Genomic DNA, 27,560 nt, shown 5'->3' with positions numbered 1-27,560 from the left:
GACTGATTGAAAGGGGAGATCCCTTTAAAAGTGCAACCCTGTGACTCAAATTATAGTCAAATTATAGTAAATCATCAGAATGTCTCCTGCCATTCGTATGGATGCTAGTTTTCTTCAATTTAATGTACAAAAAAAAGGAAGATTTAAAGTGGCCAAACATTTATAGAGCTTTAAGGCTCATCGAAGTCCACTTCCTTCAGTCTTATCTTTCACTATTACGATGACTGTTTTTACATCAGTCATTCATAGCAACCACCCAGCTCCAGCTATCATGATCATGTGTTTTGTGGTTTAGCTCGGGTGCTGTTTTACCTCACTGGGCCCTATTTCCTGTTTTTCTCTGCTTCCTGTTAAAGAGCTGTTGCAGAATATGTTCTTTACACTTCCCTGAATTGCCGTTCCCTTCTGTGGTTAGAGGCTTTGCAACACACCCTGGACACACACGTACACCCCAGTAAATGCAACTCAACAGGAGGAAGTAAGACGCTCATGTTCAGTGACTGTCATATATTTTTGTACACAGACAGACAGACAGACAGACAGACACATACCTAACATATATGCACAGACATAAAGTAACCACTAGATGGCAGTGCAGCTCTATATTGTTTCCACAGTAGCAACACTGTTTTCAACATCGCACCAAACAAATTACTTCAAATCTGTTTCCAACATGTCATGTGTTTCTATCACAGTTCTGATATAAAATATTTTCAAACGAGAAATCTAAGTTTGTATGTTTAACCCAACACTGAAGCTAAAGTCTTCCCGTCCCTGAGACTGGAGGAAAAAAAAAAAGACTCCATAGCATTTTATTACTACTATTCGTCCCTCACTCCAAATGCAGTCACCTAGCTGAGATATATTTGGTGTGTAATATCTCATCTCATCTCATCGTCTCTAGCCGCTTTATCCTGTTCTACAGGGTCGCAAGCAAGCTGGAGCCTATCCCAGCTGACTACGGGCGAAAGGCGGGGTACACCCTGGACAAGTCACCAGGTCATCACAGGGCTGACACATAGACACAGACAACCATTCACACTCACATTCACACCTACGCTCAATTTAGAGTCACCAGTTAACCTAACCTGCATGTCTTTGGGGGAAACCGGAGCACCCGGAGGAAACCCACACGGACACGGGGAGAACATGCAAACTCCGCACAGAAAGGCCCTTGTCGGCCACGGGGCTCAAACCCGGACCTTCTTGCTGTGAGGCGACAGCGCTAACCACTACACCACCGTGCCGCCTGTGTAATATCTGCTTTTTCATTTCATATGGCAACTCTGGTGCTTTTGCCTTTCTTCATTGGTGTGAACAAATACGCTGAAGTGGATTATTTTTTACTTTTATGGAAATAAAAACAATAGCACAATGAACAGTCCTAAGTTTAAAAAAAAATACAACGAAAGGTATGAAGGGCTTGTTTTTTTCCAGTCCAGACTGTAGATTTACACAGCCTATTAGTGAAAGTTATGTCAAGTGATGATACTTGGTAAAATTAACGAAAGGCCGAGTTCAAGGCAAAGACAACATTTCTGTTATATTGTGCTTGTTATTTAGAAGAGATGCCAGAAAACATGCCAGTGCAGGCAAGTGCTATGAGGTCAATGTTGTATCAGTGTGCAAACCCTCAGTAACCTGATGCAGGCGAGACCACAGTGGTCCCACGTGGGATTTTTGTGGGTGTGCCCATGTGTGGGACTTTAAGGGGACCTGAAGGCAAATTTTTTATTATCAAAATTCTATTTATTGCATTTTATAAAAAGTAGGAACGCATTTCTGACAGCTATTTTGTCACTGCTATAGCAAGTTATGAGTGTTTGAAATATGCTCTGTAATATATCAGTCCATATGTCAAAGCAATGGCCGTAAACAAGATTCGCTGAGACCTGTGCGAAACATCGTAGGATGGAAGTAAAACATACAGCGGAAATCAAAGTGACCATAATCTGCCAACATTGTCAAAAGACATTGTAATCAAGCCGGAAGTTTTCCCTGTGTCTGAAATCGCTCCCTACTCACTATATAGTCAGGACGCCATTTTGTAGTGCTGTCAGAAACCTTAGTGAGGATTATGTGGGAAATGCGCTCGGTATAATATGTATTTATCACAAAAATACATGCATGTATGTATTATTTTGAAAGCCCACCAGCCGCCTGATCTGGCACGTTTTAATTGTGCGACAGTAATGACGCACAAACCAGCGCGACGGACTCGTCCTTATCCTGCCGTCTTTCCAACTCTTCTTTACTCCACGCTGGTTGGAAGTCGTATGGAATAATCTCCATCGCTGATGAAGCTGGCGAATCTCGAAATTAATCTAAATCGGAATTATATGGCGATCTGGCCGCTATGTAAACAGTTTTCAAAATGGCAGCGCTGACACTTCACGTTTGAAGTCTCGCACAAGTCTCGTGGATAAGCGACGCCTGCTGTGGACCAAACTAACTACATTCAACATGGCTAAAAACCGAAAAGGCTTATAAGTGTAATATAATATGCCAATACGAGTCACGATATAAGGTTAATAAAACCGAAACTGTCACTGAATAACGTTAATTCAGAAATAAAGCAAGTTTAAAAATGACTTCAGTTCCCCTTTTGTGCGTTTGCCCTGACCCACACTACCTATAGCTTACCTGTAAAACACCAGTGTGGGCATGTTTGCTGGGACGGCATGAACATACCCACATGAACATGACTACTTGACTTCGTGCTTGTTTGACAAGAATATAGCAAAAGTGTATGTGCTCTCTGGGAGGAAGGGCTCGATTGCCTGACTCTCCCTTATCAGATACCAAAGCTCACAAATCGTGGGTGTTTATGCGGGCTCATATTTCATTCCTCTGAGTGAACAAAACAGCATTAACTTTTTCTGCAGTTTGTGCTACAGTAGCTCTTCTGTGGGATTGGACCATATGGGCTAGCCTTCGTGCCCCATCCGAATCAATGAGCCTTCAACACCCATGACCCTTTCTCTGGTTCACCGGTTGTCCTTCCTTGGACCACTTTTGGTAGGCACTAACCACTGCAGACTGGGAATACGCCAGAAGATGTGCCATTTTGGAGATGCTCAGACCCAGCCATCTCACCATCACAATTTGGCCCTTGTCAAAGCTGCTCAGAGCCTTAAGTTTGCCCATTTTTCCTGCTTCCAACACATCAACTTCAAGAACTGACTGTTCTCTTCTTGCTGCCTAATATATCCTACCCCTTGACAGGTGCCATTGTAATGAGATAATCAATGTTATTCACTTCACCTGCAGTTGTTTTAATGGTATGGCTGATCAGTGGATAATAAAATCCTATTCTCTACTTTACCTCGAAATTAAATTTGGGAATGTATTTACAACAAAGATATCAGGAGAGACTCATTTCCTAAATTAGTCTGCAAAATGAAACAAGCAAATATTAGGCTGATTAGCCTCTTGGAGTGCCCTGTGATGACCTGGCGACTTGTCCAGGGTGTACCCTGCCTTTCGCCCGTAGTCAGCTGGGATAGGCTCCAGCTTGCCTACGACCCTGTAGAGCAGAATAAAGTGGCTAGAGATAATGAGATGAGATGAGCCTCTTGGAGTGAGGGGAAACTTGGAAAGTTTTTCTTTTCTTTTTCAAGTGTATTTGTTTTATTCAAGTCTTCAGGAGATTTCACAACTCTTCTTCTTGTCTTTATGGCTTTCTGAACCTAAAAAAGAGAGAAAAGTTATAGTGAGGCTTTAAGGAGGACAAAAAAGTTGTATAAACATTAGTAGTGTTTGGATGCTAATAGATGCTACATACTAATGACTGAACAGTACTGAGTTTGAATATTTGCTGTCAGAGAGCCACTGTTGGACTTAAAGTTTAGCCAGAAATTACATGTACACAATTTTCTCCTTGACTGGCTATGATATGTTTGGTGACTGAAATTTGCTTCTTCGGGTTTGCATCGAAGGTACAAGGCTAAGGGAAGTTTAGCGTCATGCTAAAAGAGACTCTGGAAAGTTGTTTCTGACAGTGTATGACATTGTTATCTGTAATATATAGATTGAGCCACTGCCTAAAAGCAGAGCTCCCATCTGTTTCTAGGTTGCAGAATTTTCTTAGATCACAGCCAGCCTCTTTTGTTTTATTTCTTTACCGGCTGACACTGGCCACTTGGCAGTGTGAACGACTGGTAATTACTAACACTGGCCACTAAGTGGTGTGAACGACTGGTAATTACTAACACTGGCCACTAGGTGGTGTGTTTGCCTGGTAATTACTAACATTGGCCATTAGGTGGTGTTTAGGACTGGTAATTATGAACACTGGCCACGAGGTGGTGTGTATGACTGGTAATTATTAAAACTGGCCACTAGGTGGTGTGTTTGTCTGGTAATTACTAACACTGGCCACGAGGTGGTGTGTATGACTGGTAATTATGAACACTGGCCACGAGGTGGTGTGTATGACTGGTAATTATTAAAACTGGCCACTAGGTGGTGTGTATGACTGGTAATTACTAACACTGGCCACTAGGCGGTGTGTATGACTGGTAATTACTAACACTGGCCACTAGGTGGTGTTTAGGACTGGTAATTACGAACACTTAGCCTGGGCCCGCCCATCCTAAGCGTGACGCAACACGAGGGCCTGTTGCGAGCTTAGTCTGGCCAGGCAAGCTATCTACAGCTCTTCCAAGCTCCCGAAAAATCGGGAACCAATCAACTTTGAGCATCTCCAACGGCCCTGGGTAGAGGCGTGTTCAAGGCAGTGACGTAGTAGAACTGCGACCGGAAGCCATAGATTGTTTACAGAATCTATGCCGGAAGCGCTTCATTCACGCTTCCGCATCTATTACGCATAGGTGCTGTATTGAAAGCATTCAACGGGAAGTTTTCATTGAAAACGGAGCAAAGAGCAGCCCTGGAGGTATTTATTGAAAGGAAGGACGTTTTCGCCTTGCTCCCGACCGGCTTCGGTAAGAGTTTAATCTACCAGTTAGCCCCGTCGCGTCGCATACGTCAGAGGAAAGAGTGATGTGATTGGTTTAATCTTCGTCACAGCCTTTTCTGGCTTCGACCAGTAGCAAACTGAGGCATTTCAGGGAGGCGGGTCAACCACGGGCTCTGGGAAACGGTTGGGCTTAATATCTTGGCCAGACCAATAGCTCGGAGAGCTCTGAAGTCGCGTTAGCCAGACTAACAAACACTGGCCACAAGGCAGTGTTTAGGACTGGTAATTACTAACACTGGCCACTAGGTGGTGTATATGACTGGTAATTACTAAAACTGGCCACTAGGCGGTGTGTATGACTAGTAATTACTAACACTGGCCACTAGGTGGTGTTTAGGACTGGTAATTACTAACACTGGCCACTAGGTGGTGTGTATGACTGGTAATTACTAAAACTGGCCACTAGGCGGTGTGTATGACTAGTAATTACTAACACTGGCCACTAGGTGGTGTTTAGGACTGGTAATTACTAACACTGGCCACTAGGTGGTGTGTATGACTGGTAATTACTAAAACTGGCCACTAGGCGGTGTGTATGACTAGTAATTACTAACACTGGCCACTAGGTGGTGTTTAGGACTGGTAATTACTAACACTGGCCACTAGGTGGTGTGTATGACTAGTAATTACTAACACTGGCCACTAGGTGGTGTTTAGGACTGGTAATTACTAACACTGGCCACTAGGTGGTGTTTAGGACTGGTAATTAACAGTGGCCACAAGGCAGTGTTTAGGACTGGCAATTACTAACACTGGCCACTAGGCGGTGTTTAGGACTGATAATTACTAACACTGGTATGGTGGCAGGCACGCACAGGACCGAAACCATCAGAAACTAACTCGATGGGTTTCTTTATGTATCCACACACTATGCCTCTGGGGCGCTGCAGGAGCTCCACTAAAACAAAATGGATAAAATGCTTTAAAACATTAATTATGCAGACAGTGTTTTTCGAGGTGACCTGCAGTTTGCTAACCTGCCAGCAGAAAACGTCTGTGTTAGCAACATTCACCAAAGACCAAACAAGCAAAGTCATGACATGGTTGATTTATGACAAGTCGAAATATTTCTCCCTTTCCCCCCCACAAAACTATCACTTTAATTGCTTTGATTGGATCATATGCCAATTTTATTTCATTTTGGAAAATGGATGGGATTCAATTAAATGGGAGACATGAATACTTTCTCCGTGTCATGATTTCGCCAAAGTCCAGACTGAAAGAAAGTATAGGACATCGACAATGATTATACATACCCTGATCTTCACTTTTTGGTGACTTGCTCTTTTTACTGGCCTTTTTACTGGCCTTCTTTTTACTCTTTGTTTCAGCAGTAGGGTTCTCTGGGCTCTCTGTAATGTCTCCAATCGTACTGGTGGCTGGTGTCAGATTTGTCGTCGTAGAGGGACCAGGATCTCCCTCACCCGCTTTCCCCTCCTTCTTCTTACTAGCTGTTTTTTGTTTCAAGCTTTGCATGTCAGGTAATCTTTTCTTCAAAGACATCCGAGACAATCCGTTCCTTTTTCCCCCCTTCGGAGACAAAGGTGGGGCCTGCGATTCCAATATCTCGTCTTCTTCCACTGGATTTCCCTCTGCTGCAAACTTTTCGATCGATTCCTCCATTTTACTGAGCAGAGCCTGTGGAGTGCTGATGTCTTCAGGAAGGTTGCCAAGCGCTAAGAGGTATTTGGGGTTGTGGTATTTGTGAGCGGGCACTTTCAGAGTCCCCTTGTCTCCCAGACTCACATTGAAGCGGGAGGTGGCGGGCAGCGCAGGCCGTGTCGTTATAGTCGCCCGGGTTGATGCTGTTGTATTCTGTTTACTGATGCTGAACTCCTTGAAGAGGTTGAGCTCGCGTGACATGGCATAAAGCTCCCTGAAGTCCCGGTCAAAGAAGTCAACAATCTGTCCTGACATGATGGTGATTATGTTTCGGTCCATACGTGATGAACTCCATGAGAAGCTGGACAACACAGGAGGCGGGAAAAAACAACCATCAAGTTGTGTTTATTACAGTATTTCGTAACAAGTGTTCAGTTGCATTGGTTTTAATTCTTTAACAATGGCCTAATGGTTAGCTTTGGGACGACAAGGTCACTGGTTTGATTCCCTGGACTACCAAGAATGGCTGAAGTGCCCTTGAGCAAGGCGCCTAACCCCTAACTGCTCCCCAGGGTATGTTGTATGTCGCTCTGGATAAGCGTGTCCACTAAATGCCATTAATGTAATGTAACACAGCATTGTAATAGAGTCAATGATGGTGTGATGAGTATCCAAAGTGGATAATTTCCCAATAACAGCGCATCCTGAAGTATTTTATTCCTATTATATCACAGCAATTTGTCAATGATTGCATATAACGTTGAGGAACGCCTGCAAAACGACTTAGTCTCTTCCTTTCCAGCAGCTATAATCAGTCTCAGCAGCCTATCTTTGTTTCTCAGTCAAAGTTAATGTTGCTGCAACACACCTCATTCAGCTCTTGAATAATAATTAGTAGGTTTCTGAGAAGATTAAAAGCAGGGAAAGCAGCCTGGAAATATATTTATACACATGACTAACAACGTGTAACACCATGCTAGGACCTTAACTGGAGTAATTACTGTTGTGAAAGTAATTACGTGTCTTGATTTAGACTACTTCGAGGTTTCTATTTCCAGGAGACACTTGTGCATGCGACATAGCATATACATATTTCAGGACATCTTGTGGTACTCAGACTTCGATTTAATATGTAAATGCGACAGCAGGGATCCTCAATCGTATCCGCAAAGGGTCAGTTTCACTCCGGCCTCAGAGGAGGTGCACTTCATAGCTGATTAGAGACCATGCTGAACTGATGAAACAAGTGGAATCAGGTATGGCTCCTGCTTGGCTGGAATGAAAACCTGCAGGTAGATCAGCCCAATGTGGCGAAGATTGAAGACCTCTGTGCTCTGCTTGTGTTATTTCATAATCGAATACACTCACCGGCCACGTTAATAGGAACTTGTTCTTGATTCTAAGATTCCTGTTCTTGGCTGGCAGGAGTGGAACGCAATGTAGTCGTCTGCAATTGCATGCTGAGATGCTTTTCTGCTCACCACGTTTGTAAAGAGTTGCTATGAGTTGCTATATCCTTCCTGGCCAAAAAAGCTCAAACCAATCTGGCTATTTTCCTCTGACCGCTCTTATCAACGAGGCGTTTGTTTCCACCCATAGAACTGTCGCTCGTTCGCTCAGTGTTTTTTTTTGTTTGTTTTTCGCACCATTCTGTGCAAACTCTAAAGAGTGTTGTGTGTGAAAACCCCAGGAGATCAGCAGTTTCTGAAATACTCAAGTGGCACCAACACCCATGCCATGGTGAAAGTCACACTTTTTCCACCAAATCAGTTCCAGGGCTGGTTCGGGGTCAGTGCTGGTTCACAACTCGTTCAACTTGCGAGCCAGCTGAGAACCAGTTTGCTTTTCCATAGCTCGCGGTGCTAAGGGAAGCCACGTCATTACGTCGCTGTATACGTCAGTTACGTCGCTGTATACGCCAGTTACGTCACTATGTTTGCATAAACTTTGGCGCGAATATCGAAGCAAAAACAACACGGAAGAAGCAGCAGCAGCAACAACAACAATAATAATAATGGATGACTTCGCGTTTGTACAGCTGCTGCTTCTCGTCGCTTAAAAATGGCGACCTTTCGCGGTCTTGTTATTGTTGTTGGTCTTAACAACTCCGCCCCCCTGCTGACGTAAGCGGTTCTTTCCTCTGGCCCAGCAGAGAGTTGGTGCTAGCCTGGAACCGTTTTTTCTGGCCCCAGAGCCAGTTCTTTGTCAGTGGAAACAGAAAACCCGGTTCCAAACTAAGCACTGGCCCCGAACCAGCCCTGGAACTGCTTTGGTGGAAAAGGGGCATTTGAGATCACGATCATTTTTGTCATTCTGATGTTTGAAGTGTTCATGCATTGTGCTGCTGTCCAGGGATTGGCTGATTAGAGAACTGCAGAAAACAGCAAGTGGATGGGTGTTCGTAATAAAGCGGCCGGTGAGTGTAATTCATAATATTTACTCAATAACATGCTTTAGTATTGAGTAATAACATGGAGAATTTGGATGCTTTGACAGCTATTAATATTATAAACCTCAAAAATAATGATATCCCACACCTAGTTGAAACACGACCCAGCATTACAGTAAATATAAACCAAAATTTGGTGAGCTCAGTATGAGTGTAAATGCACAAGTTTTTGGGTAGATTGTGTTTTCTGTCCAGCAGTTATTCTGCTGTGTGGTTGTGGTCAATCAATAATATGGTAGAACTTGACCATCTAACACTACGTTCAGACTGCAACCTGAAACGACCCATATCCGATTTGTTGTGAAATCCGATTTTTTTGTTAGGCCGTTCACATTACCAATTATATGAGACTTGTATGCGATCTCCAATATGAACGGAAAACGACCCAAAAGTGTCCCGCATGCGCAAATTGACACGTAATAAGCACATCTACGTAATACATAAACAAAAAAAAAAGCGCACTCTTCAAGTTTAATGATTTCTTTTTTTTGTTTGTTTGTTTAATTATCTGGTTAGTGTTAAAGTGTGAGGTCTCGTGTGTGTTTTTGTTTCTGAACTGAAATGAAAACGTGTAGCCTGGTAACGAGGGTTGACTCCTAAATGTCTCTCTAATTTCTATATAAGTGCACTACGTGTTACTAGGAAGTAATGGATTTTTAAACTCTATATAGTGCACTCGAGCTTCAGTAGGCAGTCATTTGGGATACGGCCGCTGTATTACCAAACTCTTAATTCAGGCTTAATAATTTGCACATATTTATTTCGTCATATTAATAAACTTTTTCTACATTTTTATAAATATTTATTTAGATTGTTTATAGCCAGCTGAATTCTGCAACTTCTCTCAGCGCTGGCTCAAGGTGCAGAAACACCAGTGCAGTTTGCGATGGAGATGAGGCGAGACCTGGCGATGTGGTTTTTGTGGCGGCGGCGGAACTCACACAATAATCTGATTAATGTGGGCAGCAGAGTAATAAGACCGAAGGTATCAAATTACTGGAAATTTCCAGAACAATCTTATAATCTTGTAATACAGGATGGTTTAAGTTATAAATCAGTTATAGAAACTGTTTTATTTAATCAGGCTAACAGATCAACATCCAGGTCCCGACCAAATCCACCATTAGCTTGATCAATTCTATAAAAGTCTATTTAAATTCTGAAAACTGTACAAATGTTGTTGTTTTCCACCAAAGAGACGGGATTAGCCAACGCAGAATAGTGACGTTTGTCTCTTGCTGATGACGTGTAGGTCGCATGAATGCGACCTGTCCGGTCAGACTGCAGTCGCATGTGAAAATAACGGATATGCATCGGAATTAGGACCACATATCCAAGCGGCCTGGGTCGCATGTGCAAAAATCGGATCTGTGTCGTTCAGATTGTCAATAACAAATCGGATACAGGTCGCATATGGGCAAAAAAATCGGATATGGGTCGTTTCAGGGTGCAGTCTGAACGTAGTCTAAGTGCACTTCTTCCAGATATTTCCTCCTCAGTAGAAACAACGTCATGGGATGACCGGCTTGTTGCTTCACCTTGCAGGTGGACGATTAATTATAGACTACAGCTCAATTTCCATGTGTTATCTGTCTTTAGGCCATCATGTGATCATAACGCCACTGTTAACAGGATATTTTTGTTTGCTGGACTCATTCCCAGCTCAGGCTTGTAAGGGTTCAACACAAACAGAACAAGTTTACTCACCTGTAAGATCCAAACATCACTTTGTCTCCATCTATAATCATGTATTTGTCGTTCAAACTCCCAGGGATCCTCCCAAACGACAGGTCGAGTCCTAAACCTCTCAGCATGCGGATACGGATAGTCTGTAAAGGCAGAATGGTTTATTTTCTTAATCAATTTGCTTTGACAGGAAAATAATCCACTTCGAGGTGGTAACAGTAACTCTGCTTAAATAAATCACGCCATCCTATTACTGATGATTTTCCGAAAACAGCATGCCCGCAAACGTTTTAGAACTTACATAGAACACCCGAAATCAGTTTGACATGTTCAGTGTTAAGCAACAGATTTCGGATTAAAACATATCCTTCTGTATGTGCCTTTCCTGCTCACCTGGAGATGCTGAGGGCCTGGCTTCAATCTGCTGCACATGTCGAGGAAGTGCGGCACTCCCTTACTGTCCAGTATAATGTAGACAGCAACACTACGCCTGGAAGCCGCGTCCAGCAGATCTTGTAGGATCTGTAGATCTGTGAGAAGGTCCATCACAATAGCGATAACCTGGGAAATACACGTATGCAATCAAGAAACCCTAAACCTCACAGTAAACGGGATTTAATACTGTCAGTCAGTTCGACACAAAAATATGAAACAGCTAAAAAAAAAAAAAACCAGACTTAACTCCTGATGAAACCGTATCAGCTGGTATTATAACTATAAACGTATGCAAAACTGGTTCGAGCAACACACGACTCAACTACCACAGAACTGTACAAATGTTAGCATAATAAACACACCACAGCTGAGGGTAAAAATAAACTTTTTGACAGCGCTGACAACGAATCTACAGTACAAGTCAAATATTTGGACACATCTTCAAATTCCATGTTTTGTTTATTTGTATTCATTAAAAGTCACTTCATGCCTTAAATTAATGATGGATGTCATTTCTCTATAATTCGTTGAACGGTTCTTGATATAATATGGATTACTACAGTTGTTGAATAGGGCTATTTACTGCATTGTTATTATTTATCAATTTAACAGTTATTCCACGAAATCGGGTCATACATGTGCTGATAGCTGAGGCGTTTAGCGTCGAGTTGGCTATAAGCCATGTACGACGAGACTGAGTGGAACGACTGTTTATTATATCCACATTCACTGGATTGAAGGGGTGTTCACACAGCACATATTTGCATCGATGCTGCACCGATGTATTTTGTTGCGATATATCTTACACCGGTGTAAATTTTGTGGAGCGTTCACACGTCACAAACCTGCTTACTAGAGAGAAGCGTGTTAGCACCGGTGCAGCCCCACTTGCGCTCACACGGCAGTTTTTGCGACCGTGCTATACGATAGTAATAATGCGGAAATGAAATATGCGAATGCGTGAAAATGTATTTCCTTTTCCCGGTTGTCATGGCATCACCAAGCGCCAGGAAAACAACGTGGATGAAGACACCAGTGTTGCCAGATACTGCTGACGTTTTCCAGCCCAAAATATGTTCAAATCCGCCAAAATGCACTTAAAACCGCCCAATCTGGCAACACTGGAAGACACGCAGTTCTGTTGTTCTTGATATTCGCCATTTTGGAAGCGCATAATGCCAGGATGCAAATTATGCAATGCCCGTATGTAATCAACTCTCCTCACGCGTAGCGAGTCTACCCCTGTAGCGTTCAGACGTCCCATTTTATATCGGTGCTGCCCCGCAAACTAGCATTTACTCCGGAGTACATTTCTTAAACCACCTCCCGAGCAGGGTTAGATTTGCACCGGTTTAAGCAGCTTTCAGGGGCTACACCAGTATAACTTTGTACCGTGTGAACAGGGGCGGTCCTGGGGGCGGTCCGACCGGGCAGCTGCCCAGGGCGGCATCGCGGGGGGGGCGGCATGAGCGCGGGCGTGAAAAAAAAAAACGGTCCCAAAAAAAAAAAAGGTCCCCCAAAAAAAAACCCCGAAAAAAAAAAACAAGACGGGCGGGGAACATTTTGGATGGGGAAGCCCAATACCAAAGTTGCGCAGGTGACGTCATCAGTGTGTGTGTGTGCCTAACTTGTCGTAGCCCCATAATATGCACAATCCCGCCAGCGGAACGTTGTACTAGTCATCAGAAAGACTTTACTACCATAGTACTACACTACTATGACATTACACAGAGTCTTAAGTAATACATTACGACTTGATCATTGCCACTCTGGTAACAGCAAATTTATAACGGGCCGTGTCCGTGACGTACAACACACGACGAGAAATGTTTAAACGACCATGTACTGTAAAGCTGTTAACATTCTGTTGGCTAATACAGAGCCCAACGCGGGGGGGGGGGGCACGAGCGCGGGCGCGAAAAAAAAAAAACGGTCCCCAAAAAAACCCCGAAAAAAAAAAAACAAGACGGGCGGAGGGCGCCAGCAGGGGGTTTCGCCCGGGGAGTAAATCACTCTAGGATCGCCACTGCGTGTGAACGCTCTACCGGGGCAGCCCCGGTGCTACACTGGAGTAAAAGTTGCTGTGTGAACACCCCTTTAGAAACACTGTGCATCGATGGCTGCACGAATTGAATGTAGTGTTGTTTCTTTTCGTAGAAAGTGCCGTCTTGCTGTTGTGCCGAAGTATAGGACAGCTTCAGACGTTTGAACCGGTCTAAATAATTCAACAAATTTTAATGCTTTAAGATGAAGAATGTAAACAAACCAGCGAAATGACAGTAGCAATTTGTGAAAAACGCTATAATAATAATAATAATAATAATAATAATAATAATAATAATACATTCTTACCATCAAATACTTTCATTCCGTATTTTGTTTGGGTTTTTTTTTGTATTTTTGGGGTTTTCGAGTAGAGTTTTCATTTCGTCCTCGGTTCAGCGAAACGCTCCGCCATTTTTGTTTTTCTCTACTCACAGTATACGAGCTGATAGCCAAGTAGCCAATCAGAGCACACGATTGCTCATATCCAGTGGACGTGGATATAATAATTACTGTTTGACCTCAAACGTATTAAGAAGGCAAGAAACTCGTCCACTAATTACCTTTTGACGAGGCACACCTGTTAATTGAAAACCATTCCAGGTGACTACCTCATGTGTGTAAAGTGTCATCAAGGTAAACGGTGGATACTTTGAAGAATCTAAAATGTGAAACATGTGTTGTATTTTTGTTTTTTCATACGTTTTTGTTTACCGCATCATTCCATATACGCTCCATATGTTATTTCGTACTTTTGATGTCTTCAGTTTTGTCCGACAATGAAGAAAATAATCAAAATACAGAAAAATCTATGAATGAGTAGAGTAGGGGTGTCTAAACTTTTGACTGGTAATGTACATTACTTATCAACCCCATCACATCACATGACCTAATCAGACATCTCGCTGAATTGTGTTTCACTGTGAAGATTTTGTCATTTATTGTCATGTGTGCCATGGAATCGCTGATAGTCTGCATGTGTAGAAGAAAATCTAATTTTTAGATTATTCTTATAATTTTAGTGATGCTTGGAAAGGTAAGCTTTAAAGACACTGTGTAGGGGATAAATGTCATTTTTAGAGAACTCGTGTCAGTCCTGCATGCTGTGGCGCGTGCACCTGAAGGTGTGTCGAGCGGACTCCAGCATGCGCACCGTTAACCACGGGCGCAGATAGAGGGGGGGACGGGTGGGATTCGTCCCACCCAGATTTAAATTCACCTCGTTCGGTCCCCCCCACTTATAGGGAGGAAAAAACGTCTATGCTGTCTTTCTTTGCATAAGGCAAACCTCACGGAAAAATCAAAAGACTAATTACCATTCGGTTTATTGAGGTGCACAGCAGTACATACATAGTTGCAACAACTCACATAAAACAAAACAAAGACTGATATTCGGTTGGTTGAGCTGCGCAGACTGCAGAGGTTGCGAGCTCGAGCTTGGTTGCTATGGTTACTAACAACAAGTTTGACAGGCATATCGGGGACAGCTCCTAGTTCAGGACCCCAACACGGCATGATGAAGGGTGCCAAACCGAAAAGGCAAAAAACGATTGCATCGTTTTTTCAAAAAACAACGACTGTAAGTAAACTGTGCCTTACTTTATCATATCACCTTGCAATTTTTTGATAGTCTGTTCAAAGTAATGTCGTAGTGAAAGTAAAATCGTACGGAGTAGAGATGCCTTTCTGGTAGCCTCCTTCTTTCGGTGGCAGCCTGTAGATACAGTGCTCAGAAGGCAGTTTTAATGTTTAATCTGGCGTTCCCTGCCATAATTTCAGCGAGCATATTGTTTCATAAGGAAACTTTGCAAAGAGTTGTTGACTGACTGCCGCTCACCTTCAAAACCACTGCAGATGCTGCACAGACCTTAAAAGCAATGCCTGTTGAAGTTCGTGCCCTTTTTGAGCAAGTTGAAACACTTGTCAGATTGTTAATGGTAGTGTCCGCATCATCTGCAGAGGCAGAATGAAGTTTCAGTGGCTTGCGGAGGCTTAAAACATGGTTGCGGTCCACCATGACCCAAAAAAGGCTGAATGGAGTGGCAGTGTGCCACATCCACCAAGAGAGGCTGGACAATCTGAATTGAGGTTTTTCACCCACGTGACCAAGTCATGTGAGGCTGCCATTTTGGACGTCACGGCACGAATCAGTTTGAATGCGAGGAAGGCGACAAATGAAAGACATAAAAGAAAAAGGAGCGAGATGCAGAAAACACCTTTACTATCCAGCGACATAGGGCATTTACAGGGCGAGCAGAGGGAGAGGTATTTGCAAAAATTGAGGTTAGCAGGCTTAGAGAACGACGTTTACCTGCTTCCACCAGGATTGTTCACTGACGTACGGAAGTACACGAAGCCCTCGTCTTTACCTGACTTCGGCCCACATGATCTGTATACCTATGTCGTTAAAAACCCATCGCCATACACAGGTATTGATCTGAAAGCGTATAAGAGTTTGGATGCCTACAAATATTTTGTGTCAGGCTGGGTAACATGCCTACATCAGCGGGTCGTCCCTGGAGCCGGTGGTCGCCATCTTATTACAGCTAAGGTTTGTTCACATTTTCATTTACTTTCGGTCCTCAGGATAAACAAAATGTTATTAAATGTCATTGAAATAACTTCTTAGTCTGTTGAGACATGGCCCGTTATAAATTTGCTGTTACCAGGCAATGACCAAGAACTGTATTATTAGGGTCGGTGTCTGTGTTGTAGCAGCTAGCTGTTAGCACTAGCTAATGTCAACAACATAGCTAGTATGTTACTGTAGCAATGTTTACGTTCAGTCATTTGGATGACTGTTAAAACCTTTCAGTCTCAAGTTTTTCCTTTACTGTATTTACTAGTTTACTGTAATTATGATCCGGCAGCTATTTACACCGGATCCAGTGGAAATAGTTGCCGGAGCGCGCTCCGGCTTGCTCCCCCTCAAATTAAGCAGCGCGCTCCAGGAGCAAGCCGGAGCGTGCTCCGGCAGCTATTTACACTGGATCCGGTATCTGTAACGTTTTTTTTTTCAAGCTGGTTCTCCCTCTCTGTCTGCAGCGTTAGTATGTAGCTTGACCTTCAAAATGGCGGACACCGGAGCGTCACGTGACCCTGTGACATCAGGTGAAAAACCTCAATAGGAGAGACATCGCCCAACAGTATATTCAGGGCAAGGATCGGAGGAGAGAGGTTTTTGGATCCTTCACATAATCTGTTTCTGCATTTGAGGCCATTTATCGAAAACTCATGTAGACTATCTCATTCTCATCTCATTATCTCTAGCCGCTTTATCCTTCTACAGGGTCGCAGGCAAGCTGGAGCCTATCCCAGCTGACTATGGGCGAAAGGCGGGGTACACCCTGGACAAGTCGCCAGGTCATCACAGGGCTGACACATAGACACAGACAACCATTCACACTCACATTCACACCTACGGTCAATTTAGAGTCACCAGTTAACCTAACCTGCATGTCTTTGGACTGTGGGGGAAACCGGAGCACCCGGAGGAAACCCACGCGGACACGGGGAGAACATGCAAACTCCGCACAGAAAGGCCCTCGCCGGCCCCGGGGCTCGAACCCAGGACCTTCTTGCTGTGAGGCGACAGCGCTAACCACTACACCACCGTGCCGCCTCATGTAGACTACTTATTTACAATTTTATTCATGTATATATATATAGGCTATGCTGTTTATGTGTTTGTAAGGCACATCAAGTAAGAAGTGACTTTTAATGACATTTTGTGTTTTTTTTTTTACACCCTGCTCTTTCTGTTTTCTTAAAGAATCAGTGTGCTGAAAGTCAGTTAATGTTTAAATAAAACAGTTGTTGCATACGGCATATGGCATGCTTGGGGAGTGATTGGAATCAGTATCAGAATCAATAAGCTTTATTTCTTTCAATGATGGGTAATTAAGTTTGACAGTCCAAGTCTCAATACATAGGATACACAGACCTAGATGCTATAGATAAACACAAAGGGTAGACAAAACAGTCAGCAGTCATCCAGAACACACACACACACACACACATACATATTCAACCCACATGACATCCTGTTGTGTCAGTGGTAAATAGCACATGAGAGCACCAGACATCACAGGTGTGCTCTATTCCTACTCTTTATTTATTAGTAGGCCTAAGCTAATGGTTGCAGGGATGAAGGAGTGATGGTTTTTTTTGTCTTAGCTGAGTAATGTCGCCGCCCTGAGGGCATCAGAGTATATTCCTCGCACAACACATGTTGGGGGTGGGGTTGGGGTTGGTTTGCTGGCAGCTTTGTCCCCCCCAGTTCAAAAAACGTATCTGCGCCCCTGCCGTTAACAACGCACATTTGAACTTAATTAAGGAGCTAGATGTGCACGTATTTAAGGACTGTTCAGATGCAGTATCACTGCAAAGTATGACGCTGTGTCAGTACGCATTACTGAGTCTTGTTTCCTGTTTCTGATTTCCTGTGCCTGTTCCTCATTCTCGTTTTTCGGTCCGCCTTTGATATTCTGTTTTTGTCTCGCCCGACCCTTTGCCTGATTAACGTTTTGGATTTAGCCTGCCGATTTGGATTGTTTGCCTGTGTGTGTTTTCACGTTTGTATAGAATCTCCATCACTATAAATAAATATATACTTCTGCACATACATCCGCCTACCTCGTACCTGACCGAATACTTCGTCCAACAATGGATGTGGCAGAGGTATTCTAGTACACCATTCCACACCGCCTCCGGGTCTCCATATCGAAGCCCCTCGCGTTTTATTTCCGGCAGCATATTGGGATTGAAGCCCCAGCACTATACGATGGAATATATCCTCGTGGGGGATTCAGCCTACAGGGCAGTATTTTCTACTCGGACCTCGAAGAACCCAAGCCACCAGAACCGATCTGGGTGAGCTTCATGATCACGCTGATTTCTGGATGAGCACACCAGTGGGTGGATTCCCTAATCTGAGCCGAGCACCCATGCCTTCGGAGTTCAGTCTTTCTTAGCCATGCTCCAGTGTATCTATGAACCTTTGGAAAAGGGGGACCGCCTTGATATTTTTTGGGAGGGGGCTATCACGCCTGAGGCTGACGCAGCAGCAGTGGAGGAGGCCGTTACTCTAGAGCGCCTCCTAAAGGCCAACAGTCCAGAACCAATTCCACAGCCTGTTCTGCACTGCAAAAAATGGCCTTTCAAAAATAAGAAATAAAAGATTAAAACAAAGCATATTTGCTTGAATCAGGTGAAAAAAATCTGCCAGTGGAACTAGTCAAATTTGACTTGGTAAGATTTCTTAAAGTAAGATGAAAAATCTAACCTGTTTTTAGATGAAATAATTCCACAATAAGATTGGGGAACTTATTATGCGAGATCTGATTAACTCAAAATAATCAAAATAGTTCTTATAACAAGATCGCACTTCTTACATTTAGCCATTCAAGTCATTTTTATTTATTTCATTTTAAGGGTATTTCACTTAAATTCAGGACAAAGTCTTAGCAGTAAAAACTGAATTTAAGATAAATATACTAATATTAGGATTGTTAAATTCTACAACTAAGCATTGCTAGCTTAAAAGATTCTCCTTTTGTGACCTGTAATTAGTAAAATACTCTAGATATGAGACCAGAGACTATCTTGAATCAAGTTGACGACACGTGTAGCATTGCAACAAGTTTTTTTTTTTTTCCCATTTCAACATTCAAACATTCAAACATCTCTTAAGATTCCACTTCCCCAGGACCTCAGGCACAAAAAAAAAAAAAAAAAGTCTATGCATTTTGACTTACAGTGCTTAACTGTAACTTAGGATCTGTAAGGTGGAGTTGAATTGTAATGAAAGATTCAAAGATTTCAGTAAAGTTCATTTATTCCCAAAACAAGCATACTTTGGGGTTTTTTTTTCTTGAAACAAGATGAACCGCATTTGACAAATGTCCAAAATGTACTTACTTGTTTAAAAAAAAAAACTTGTTTAAGGCCCACTTTACACGGGGACGGTCTGAAACAAAAACGCAAAAGTCCGTTTTCGTTCTCAATTTTTTCCGCGTCTACACGACCGTTTTCAAGGAGGAAATCTGCGTCTATACGGTGACGCATAAATGTGTGGAATTCAATTGGATGTGCATGCCAGGCGGCTAGGTGGTGCTGTGAAAGACCTCCGCTATGTCTGCACGCATGCGCAACGTCTTCCGTTTTGTCTGATCTGCACATCTGCGCCGCGAAAACTTTGACTACTCTGGCTATGGCTACTCGTGAGGTTAAGAAAAACTTTGTCTGCACGCCTCCGACGAATAGGTGTATCCAAAAATTCATAAAGGTAATTGCATACCCGCCTCTGTTCATTAACGGTATATGTGCAGATTCGGTATAGATGTTCGAAGGACTCCTGGACGTTTATTAAAGCTGCCAGAGCAGCTTGAAGGTCCGTTGGATCGATGTAATCAGACATGCTCTTACTTTTTTACTTACTTTCTTACTTCCCGGGCTGGCATGTACAGTATATGACGACATGTGTATGACGTAAACGCGTACCCGACGTGAGCAGATCCGAGCAGAGTTTCGCGTATTGGGTAGTTTAGACGGATATGCAACGGGGGCTGTTTTTAACTTATCCACTCTGGAAGGCGTTTTCAATTTTTTCCATTTTTCAGCCTCGGAAACGCCGTCCCCGTGTAGACGAAAGGCACTTCCGATAAAATATTTAGTCGTTTTTACCCGACAGCGTCCTCGTGTAAACGGGCCCTTATTTTCAAAGGTGCTCCAAATAAGACTTTTTCAAGACATTTTGTCGATACAAGATTTTCAAGATGGACTGTCTAAAAACTAGCCTTTCTATCTAAATGAGGTTTTGCTTGTTGGGCAATTATGTCTTCTAATAAGGGTGGCTAGATGTTTTGACTTGAAAATAGACAAATAAACTTCCTAAGATTTTTATTTTTTGCAGTGTACAGTCAGTTCCAGAGCCGGCATCTGAACCTGAACCAGATCCGAGCCAGCACCTGAACTTAATGAAGGAGCTAGATGTGCACCAATTCAGGACTATTCAGATGCAGCATCACGGTGAAGTATTACGCTACGTCAGTACGCATTACCGAGCCAGGGATTTCCTGATTCCCGTGCCTGTTCCTCGTTCTCGTTTTTCGCTCTGCCTTTGATATTCTTTTTGTGTCTCGCCCGACCTTTCGCCTGATTAACGTTTTGGATTTAGCCTGCCGACTTGGATTGTTTACCTGTGTGTGTTTTCACGTTTATATATAATCGCCATCACTATAACTAAATATATACTTCTGCACATACATCCGCCTACCTCGTACCTGACAACTTGTGGCTCTTAGATACTTAGAAGGTCAGACAGTGTCTCGTGTTTATATAAGATGAAGAATGCTGTTTGTGTTCTATTTTTCTAGGTTAATAAAACATGTATACACGCCGAGACAGTGTTTTATGATAGAGAGGGTGCCAAGGCTGGACACCCTGAGATTAAGAAGACATCTGTTGTGCTATTTTGACAAGTATAGTATAATGATGGGTGTGGAAAGGCAGCGGGATTTTCTGAGAAATACCCCTTGCAAGTGGTATCCTTTTAATTCATCTTTTCAATAAATTCATATTTCTGTTTGTTTCTTCCTAACAGTGTGGAGTTTTATTACACTTTTCCACCACAATAGTGTCTATTTACAGTTCTTGGTTTTTTTTTTATCTGGTTTCTTTTTGTTGTTGCTTGTAATAAAAGCACCTACAATGAATGAATGAATGAATGAATGAAACTTCGAGAACAGAGAAATGAATGTACAAGCTTGCAAGCCTTGTTGTTTCTGGTTGAAAAACTAGCTCAAAGCTAAGTAAACTCAGTAGGCCGTCCAACACACAAGTATCCATGACCTTTCAAACTGAAAACAAATCTTATGAAATCTGATAAGTACGGAAGCCGCGAGAGGCCCTTCATCTCATCTCATCTCATTATCTCTAGCCGCTTTATCCCGTTCTACAGGGTCGCAGGCAAGCTGGAGCCTATCCCAGCTGACTACGGGCGAAAGGCGGGGTACACCCTGGACAAGTCGCCAGGTCATCACAGGGCTGACACATAGACACAGACAACCATTCACACTCACATTCACACCTACGGTCAATTTAGAGTCACCAGTTAACCTAACCTGCATGTCTTTGGACTGTGGGGGAAACCGGAGCACCTGGAGGAAACCCACGCGGACAACATGCAAACTCCACACAGAAAGGCCCTTGCCGGCCACGGGGCTCGAACGCAGGACCTTCTTGCTGTGAGGCGACAGTGCTAACCACTACACCACCGTGCCGCCCAGGCCCTTCATATAATCTTTTTTTATTCACCTTGTTATCCCGAGATAACAACATAATTAATTCAGGATGTCGAGAAAACAACACAACTAATTCGAGATCTCGAGAAAACAAAACAATTATTCCGTGATCTCGAGAAAACAAGACAATTATTCCGTGATCTCGAAAAAACAAAACAATTATTTCATGATCTCGAGAAAACAGCTGAGATTTCTAGCAGAGCTGCGCCCCCCTGTGGGTCAGACAACGAAGACTTAGAAATTGGCGGACATGTACAGTAACAGAGCAGAAATGGCTTTTTACGATGCCTTGAGAGAGAGGGGGGTCCCAGAGGAAATTATTCCAGACATTCTAATGACGAAAGTTGCATCTATACAGAATGAGAAACTGCCCCAAAGTCAGCATATCACAAGTCTCTTGGTGCACCTGAATACACCATTTCTCAGCTGTTTACTCGAGATCATGAAATAATTGTTTTGTTTTCTCGAGATCTCGGAATAACGGTTTTGTTTTCTCGAGATCTCGAATTAGTTGTGTTGTTTTCTCGAGATCCTGAATTAATTATGTCGTTATCTCGGGATAACAAGGTGAATAAAAAAAAGGATTATATGAAGGGCCTCTCTCGGCTTCCGTGGATAAGGCAGATCTGACCAGGTAATTTTTTATCACGACGTGATATGAAGTTACACCAGAGTTGTTGCTTTGATTCTCATTTATCTTCATCAAACATGCAAACAGCCTGTTCTGTCAGTGTTTTGGCATTTTTTTCATTCTTCAGGCATGTTATCACAAAGCTGTTTTCCAGGTCGAATGCAAAATGTACACATGTTCACTGAGAAAGTGTGTAATTTCCAGTGTTGCAAAACATACCTGTGCATTAAAAAAGTACCCCTGGCCACTCAAAAAGAGAGCAAAACCATGACAAGCCTGTGTTTAAGTAGGGAATAAAACAACAACAACAGGATGTGCTATTATAGGAAAGTAGTCAGCCATAGGGTGGCGTGACATGACATGACTAAAGCCGATGTTCTAATAACAGCATGTCTCAAAGTATTTTGTTCCTTGTACACCACAGATTTTTTTTTTTATTTATAAAAGAATCGTATCCTATTTTGACACACTAATACTTCAAAAAAAAATAAATAAACTAAAAATTTCCATCTCAACAATTAGACATTTCTTTAAAATGTATTTATCTGGAGCATCCTCTATATACGTCCGATATACATCCCTGTGTCAGTTGTTACTAGTGTTGTTGTCAGGACCACCTAAACCAAGATCAAGTCGTGACCAAGAATAAAGTGTGACAAGACCAAGACTTAGAGGGGTTGAGATGAAGTCAAGACCAAGACTTTGAGTAGTTGTGGCCAAGTCAAGACCAAGACCAAAGCAGGTCAAGACCAGGACCGGACCAGTGGGTGTGAAGAGGGTCAGGGAGCGGTGACAGCCTTTAACAGAAACACAAATTCTGAATTAGCAATGAATCACATTATTGGTTGCATTTGAAGCAAGAAGTTTTGCATCCAATCACAGTAACAATGTTCATCATCCATCATCCTTCTGCCTCAGCCGAGATAAACTGCCCACCCTTCTTCCACACATTCCTGTCAGCCATTGCAAAGTTCAGGTCCTGTACCCCAATTCCATTGTCCCTTGATATTAGGTAGGAGCAAGTTAACTTTCTTGACCTCACCGGGCGGTGCTCCAGGTTCCAGAGGAGAAGGTATCTCCTCCCCCTTGGCTCTAAAACAGTGCCCTGTGAAGAGGACTCTTCTTGATTTGAGTCTCATTGTGACTTGTGACAAGTTCCCATATATCTCCTCCAAGGTGACATTGTTAATGATGTTAACAAATAAATCAGACAATGCACAGGCAATTTAGCGAAATCCCTACAGTTGTGGGCTTGACTGGTCTTGAGGTAAAATCCCGAGTCCTCTATGTCTGAGACCGAGACAAGACCAAGTAAAAATGCGGTCAATTCTGAGACGAGACCAAGACCTTCAAAAAGTGGTCTTGTGACCGGTCTTGAGACCAAGACCAATCTCAAGTCCTACAACACGAATTGTTACTATAAAAACGATAACATATTAAAAAGTACAGCTGGAGCTTCTGTCAAAGCTCATCTCATCTCATTATCTCTAGCCGCTTTATCCTGTTCTACAGGGTCGCAGGCAAGCTGGAGCCTATCCCAGCTGACTACGGGCGAAAGGCGGGGTACACCCTGGACAAGTCGCCAGGTCATCACAGGGCTGACACATAGACACAGACAACCATTCACACTCACAATCACACCTACGGTCAATTTAGAGTCACCAGTTAACCTAACCTGCATGTCTTTGGACTGCGGGGGAAACCGGAGCACCCGGAGGAAACCCACGCAGACACGGGGAGAACATGCAAACTCCGCACAGAAAGGCCCTCACCGGCCACAGGGCTCGAACCCGGACCTTCTTGCTGTGAGACGACAGCGCTAACCACTACACCACCGTGCCACCCAATTTGGACTTCATAAAAGCATAAAGGATCAGAAAGTTGGAAAGTCAGAAAGTTGAGATTATTCCAACAAATCTGACAAAGCTCAAAAATCTGTCTACAGATTTTGGGACAGCCCAGAGAGAGTGCCAAATCAATCAACAGCTATCAGAATCTGGATATGTGGTGACATCATGAAGTCACTGTTAGAATCTGGATTCTGTGTTGACCTTAATAATTGTTGATTCAGAGCTCAGAATAAGGGAACCACTGGGAATTGTATGAGAATAGGCCTATTGCGATATTCGATATACCGACTTATCGTACGGTAAATTAAAATGAACTCGGTAATTTTTTTTTACCGTTATTTTGGCATTTACGCGCTGTACATCTACATAGGGAAGTCGCCAGAGTCTGAATAAAACACTGCACTGTTTTCTGTCATCTCACGCGGCTCTCTGTCAGAGGTGGGGCTTCCCAGCATGCAACAGTTATCCAGCCAGGGTATCCACTGAATGGGGAAAAGACAACACGTTGCTCCATTGTACAGACCATAGGTGTAGAATTGGGTATGGACGTGTCCCTACCAATATTTCTGATTGAAGAAGGAAAAAAAAAAAAATCAGGCTCCGCACGCAGTACACAAAGGGTTACTGTAGGTTTCCACTGGGTGAACCATGCAAAGTTCACTCATGAATATTCACTCTGGGGGCGTGGTCACGAAAACAGCAAGCCTGTTTGGCTACCATGTCAATTAGCAAGTGCAGTTGCAGTGCAGTGACCGGCTGCTAGCTAGTAAGCTAGCAAGCTATCCTTGAGGAATGTAACGTTAGATTAGATCGTAAAATTAATCAGTTAACAACAGTTTTTATTCAGTGTGTAAAAACGACAACATACGAATATGACTGTTTAAGTTTGTGTGGCATGTAAATAACAATCCGACTTGATACCGACAACAACTGGTGTTCATTAAGGTCACAAAGACATTATTAAATCATATCAAATTGTGCTAATGTTGGCTAATATTGCACCGAGTCTTGCTTGTGAAGTGCCTGCAAACTTTAGCAGCCCGCTAACCCTTAATTAGAAGTGCTTCAGTTAAGACCTTCAGAGAGCCTTGACCAAGTTCGTGTAACATGACACATATAAACAACAACCCGATGGTGATGTGGACATTGTTCGTGGCCCAGACACTTTTTAATCAAATCAAACATTTTCACGTAATAAGCATAACAGCCTCTGCCTTCTTGACCAGAAATTTTTGGTTACTCCCGCCTCTCTTTTGAAAACGTCACATACGCTGAACTGATTGGTTTTCGAGGGGATTCATTTGAATGCGGTCGGCTGAAAACGTCCCTGTAGAACCCTGTCATTCCCTCCTCTCCCTCCCCTCTCCGGGCTCAAGAAGACAACACAAGGGCAATAATATAACAACAACCAATCAGAATTCTGATGCATTCTGTTGCCAAGTAAAATTGTAACCTTTCAACAGGTCAAAGTTCTAGAGACCTCGTCCTGTTTCACCGTTAGATCATCGCATATCAGCTTAAACTAGCATTCTAAAACTAGTTAAAGATCGCACAGAAGATAGCCGACTCCCCCTGCCAGCCTAATGGAACACATTGTTTGAGGCTCCGTATGTGTTTGAGGGCGTATTCACACCTACGTTGTTTGGTCCGGACCAAACGACCAAACAAACCAAATTTCCCTTGGTCCGGACCTTTTGGGTTGGTCTGAATACAAACCACCGAACTCTGGTCCGGACCAAACAAGCGGACCGAGACCGAGCTGCAAGGTCGGACTCGGTCCGGACCAAAGGAACCCTGGTGCGGACCTTTTGGAGGTGTGAAAGCAGACCGGACCTAATCCGACAGTTTTGCTTTTTTGTACCTCGGGAGCTTCCATCGTTTGTCGAGCATTATGGGAAACAGAGTCTTGACACTCCACTGCAAAGTGCAAACACTGTTTCGGTTGTCAAGGGAACCTTACAACAGTCATTCAGTCATTCAGACCAGTGGTAGGCGAGTACAAAAAATGAGTAGGGGGTAAACGTGGGCTGAGGAAAAAACGCGTACCCTTGTGGATATATGGGCAGATGTCCACATATCTGAGCTTTTGGAGAGAACACACAAAAATGCCGACGTGTTTGCTGTATTCAGTGAGAAAATGAAGGAGAAGGGGTTCACGCGCTCCCCAGAACAATGTCGGCTAAAAGTGAAGAAACTCCGTCAGACCTACATTAAAATCAGGGACATTCTTTCAAAAAGTGGCGGTACTAGCGACTTGCGTGAAGAGCCAGAACTGTCACAACATGATGTGCGCTCATCAGCGCTATCCTCCATGACTACTTTTGAACTTAACGCTTTGTGCGCGTGTCGTCTCTGACCAATAGCTGAACGACCTCAGGGCGCGTGGCTTTGTTGACAGATTTTGGTCCGCTTACTAAAATGTACAGTGTGAAAGCAAACCGCACCAAAATGAAAAAATAAAAAAAAACATTTGGTTCGGACCAAAGCAAGTGAACTATCAAACTATCCTGGTCTGAATACACCCTTACTTCCATTTATGAGGGAAAGGAACATACACCCTCCCGACAGTCAATGCGTTACTCGCTTGTAAAACACATTTGCAAATTGGTAGAATGAGTTAATCACCACATGCAAGATTTGCAATTAATCAAATGAATTGCATATTATTATTGAATTACTACAGTTCTGAAATTTTAATTTTAAAAGTCTGGACTTTGGAGAGATGATGGATACTCTTTTGGTGGAACACAACGGAGCAAAATATTGTAACCCTCTAATGTTGACCTGAAGTTGGCGCCACTGGGGGTTGGCATTGGGTTTTTGTCCCCACCAATGTGAATACCAACCCTACGCCCTTGCCTACATGTTATCTCATTCTAATTGTTGTTACTTTTATCCAAATGACAGCTAGCAATACGTTGTTATTTTGCATTTTGTTTATCTGGGTACTAATCTTTGAGAAACTGGATTGGCAGAATGTTGCCTGTGAAGAAAAGAATGTCTTTATTACCCTGTGCCAAGTTAATATTTACTTAAGTGCAATTTTTAAGAGCCATGGATTGTATTTTATTTCTTGTTTTTGTTGTGAGTGGTTTTGTTTGATTGTTGTTTTAGGTTATTTATTTATATTTTTTACGTTCCACTGTTGAATTGAATAAGTTGACTTAATTAAAAAGTTTACCGTTCTTTGAAAGGGTGTATTTGCATGATCATTATTTTACTAGTGGCATAAAATTGTGGGCGGCACGGTGGTGTAGTGGTTAGCGCTGTCGCCTCACAGCAAGAAGGTCCGGGTTCGAGCCCCGTGGCCGGCGAGGGCCTTTCTGTGTGGAGTTTGCATGTTCTCCCCGTGTCCATGTGGGTTTCCTCCGAGTGCTCCGGTTTCCCCCACAGTCCAAAGACATGCAGGTTAGGTTAACTGGTGACTCTAAATTGACCGTAGGTGTGAATGGTTGTCTGTGTCTATGTGTCAGCCCTGTGATGACCTGGCGACTTGTCCAGGGTGTACCCCGCCTTTCGCCCGTAGTCAGCTGGGATAGGCTCCAGCTTGCCTGCGACCCTGTAGAACAGGATAAAGCGG

At 43.1% G+C, this 27,560-nt stretch overlaps 1 protein-coding gene across 1 annotated transcript in view; it reads right to left on the bottom strand.

The window, feature by feature from the left end:
• Positions 1-492: 492 nt before the first annotated feature.
• Positions 493-27,560, bottom strand: part of LOC132884835 (protein FAM83F-like) — a 37,089-nt gene continuing 10,021 nt past the window's right edge. Inside the window, exons 2-5 of the mRNA XM_060918819.1 lie at positions 11,112-11,279; positions 10,740-10,861; positions 6,238-6,944; positions 493-3,689 (exon numbers count right to left, since the gene is read on the bottom strand). Of these exons, the coding sequence (XP_060774802.1) occupies positions 3,643-3,689; positions 6,238-6,944; positions 10,740-10,861; positions 11,112-11,279 (1,044 nt within the window). The 3' untranslated portion in view covers positions 493-3,642. The remainder of the gene's footprint in view (positions 3,690-6,237; positions 6,945-10,739; positions 10,862-11,111; positions 11,280-27,560) is intronic.

Source organism: Neoarius graeffei, chromosome 4 (assembly GCF_027579695.1).
Source record: "Neoarius graeffei isolate fNeoGra1 chromosome 4, fNeoGra1.pri, whole genome shotgun sequence".
Classification (NCBI taxonomy): domain Eukaryota; kingdom Metazoa; phylum Chordata; class Actinopteri; order Siluriformes; family Ariidae; genus Neoarius; species Neoarius graeffei.
This window is presented reverse-complemented; position numbering and strand designations above follow the sequence as displayed.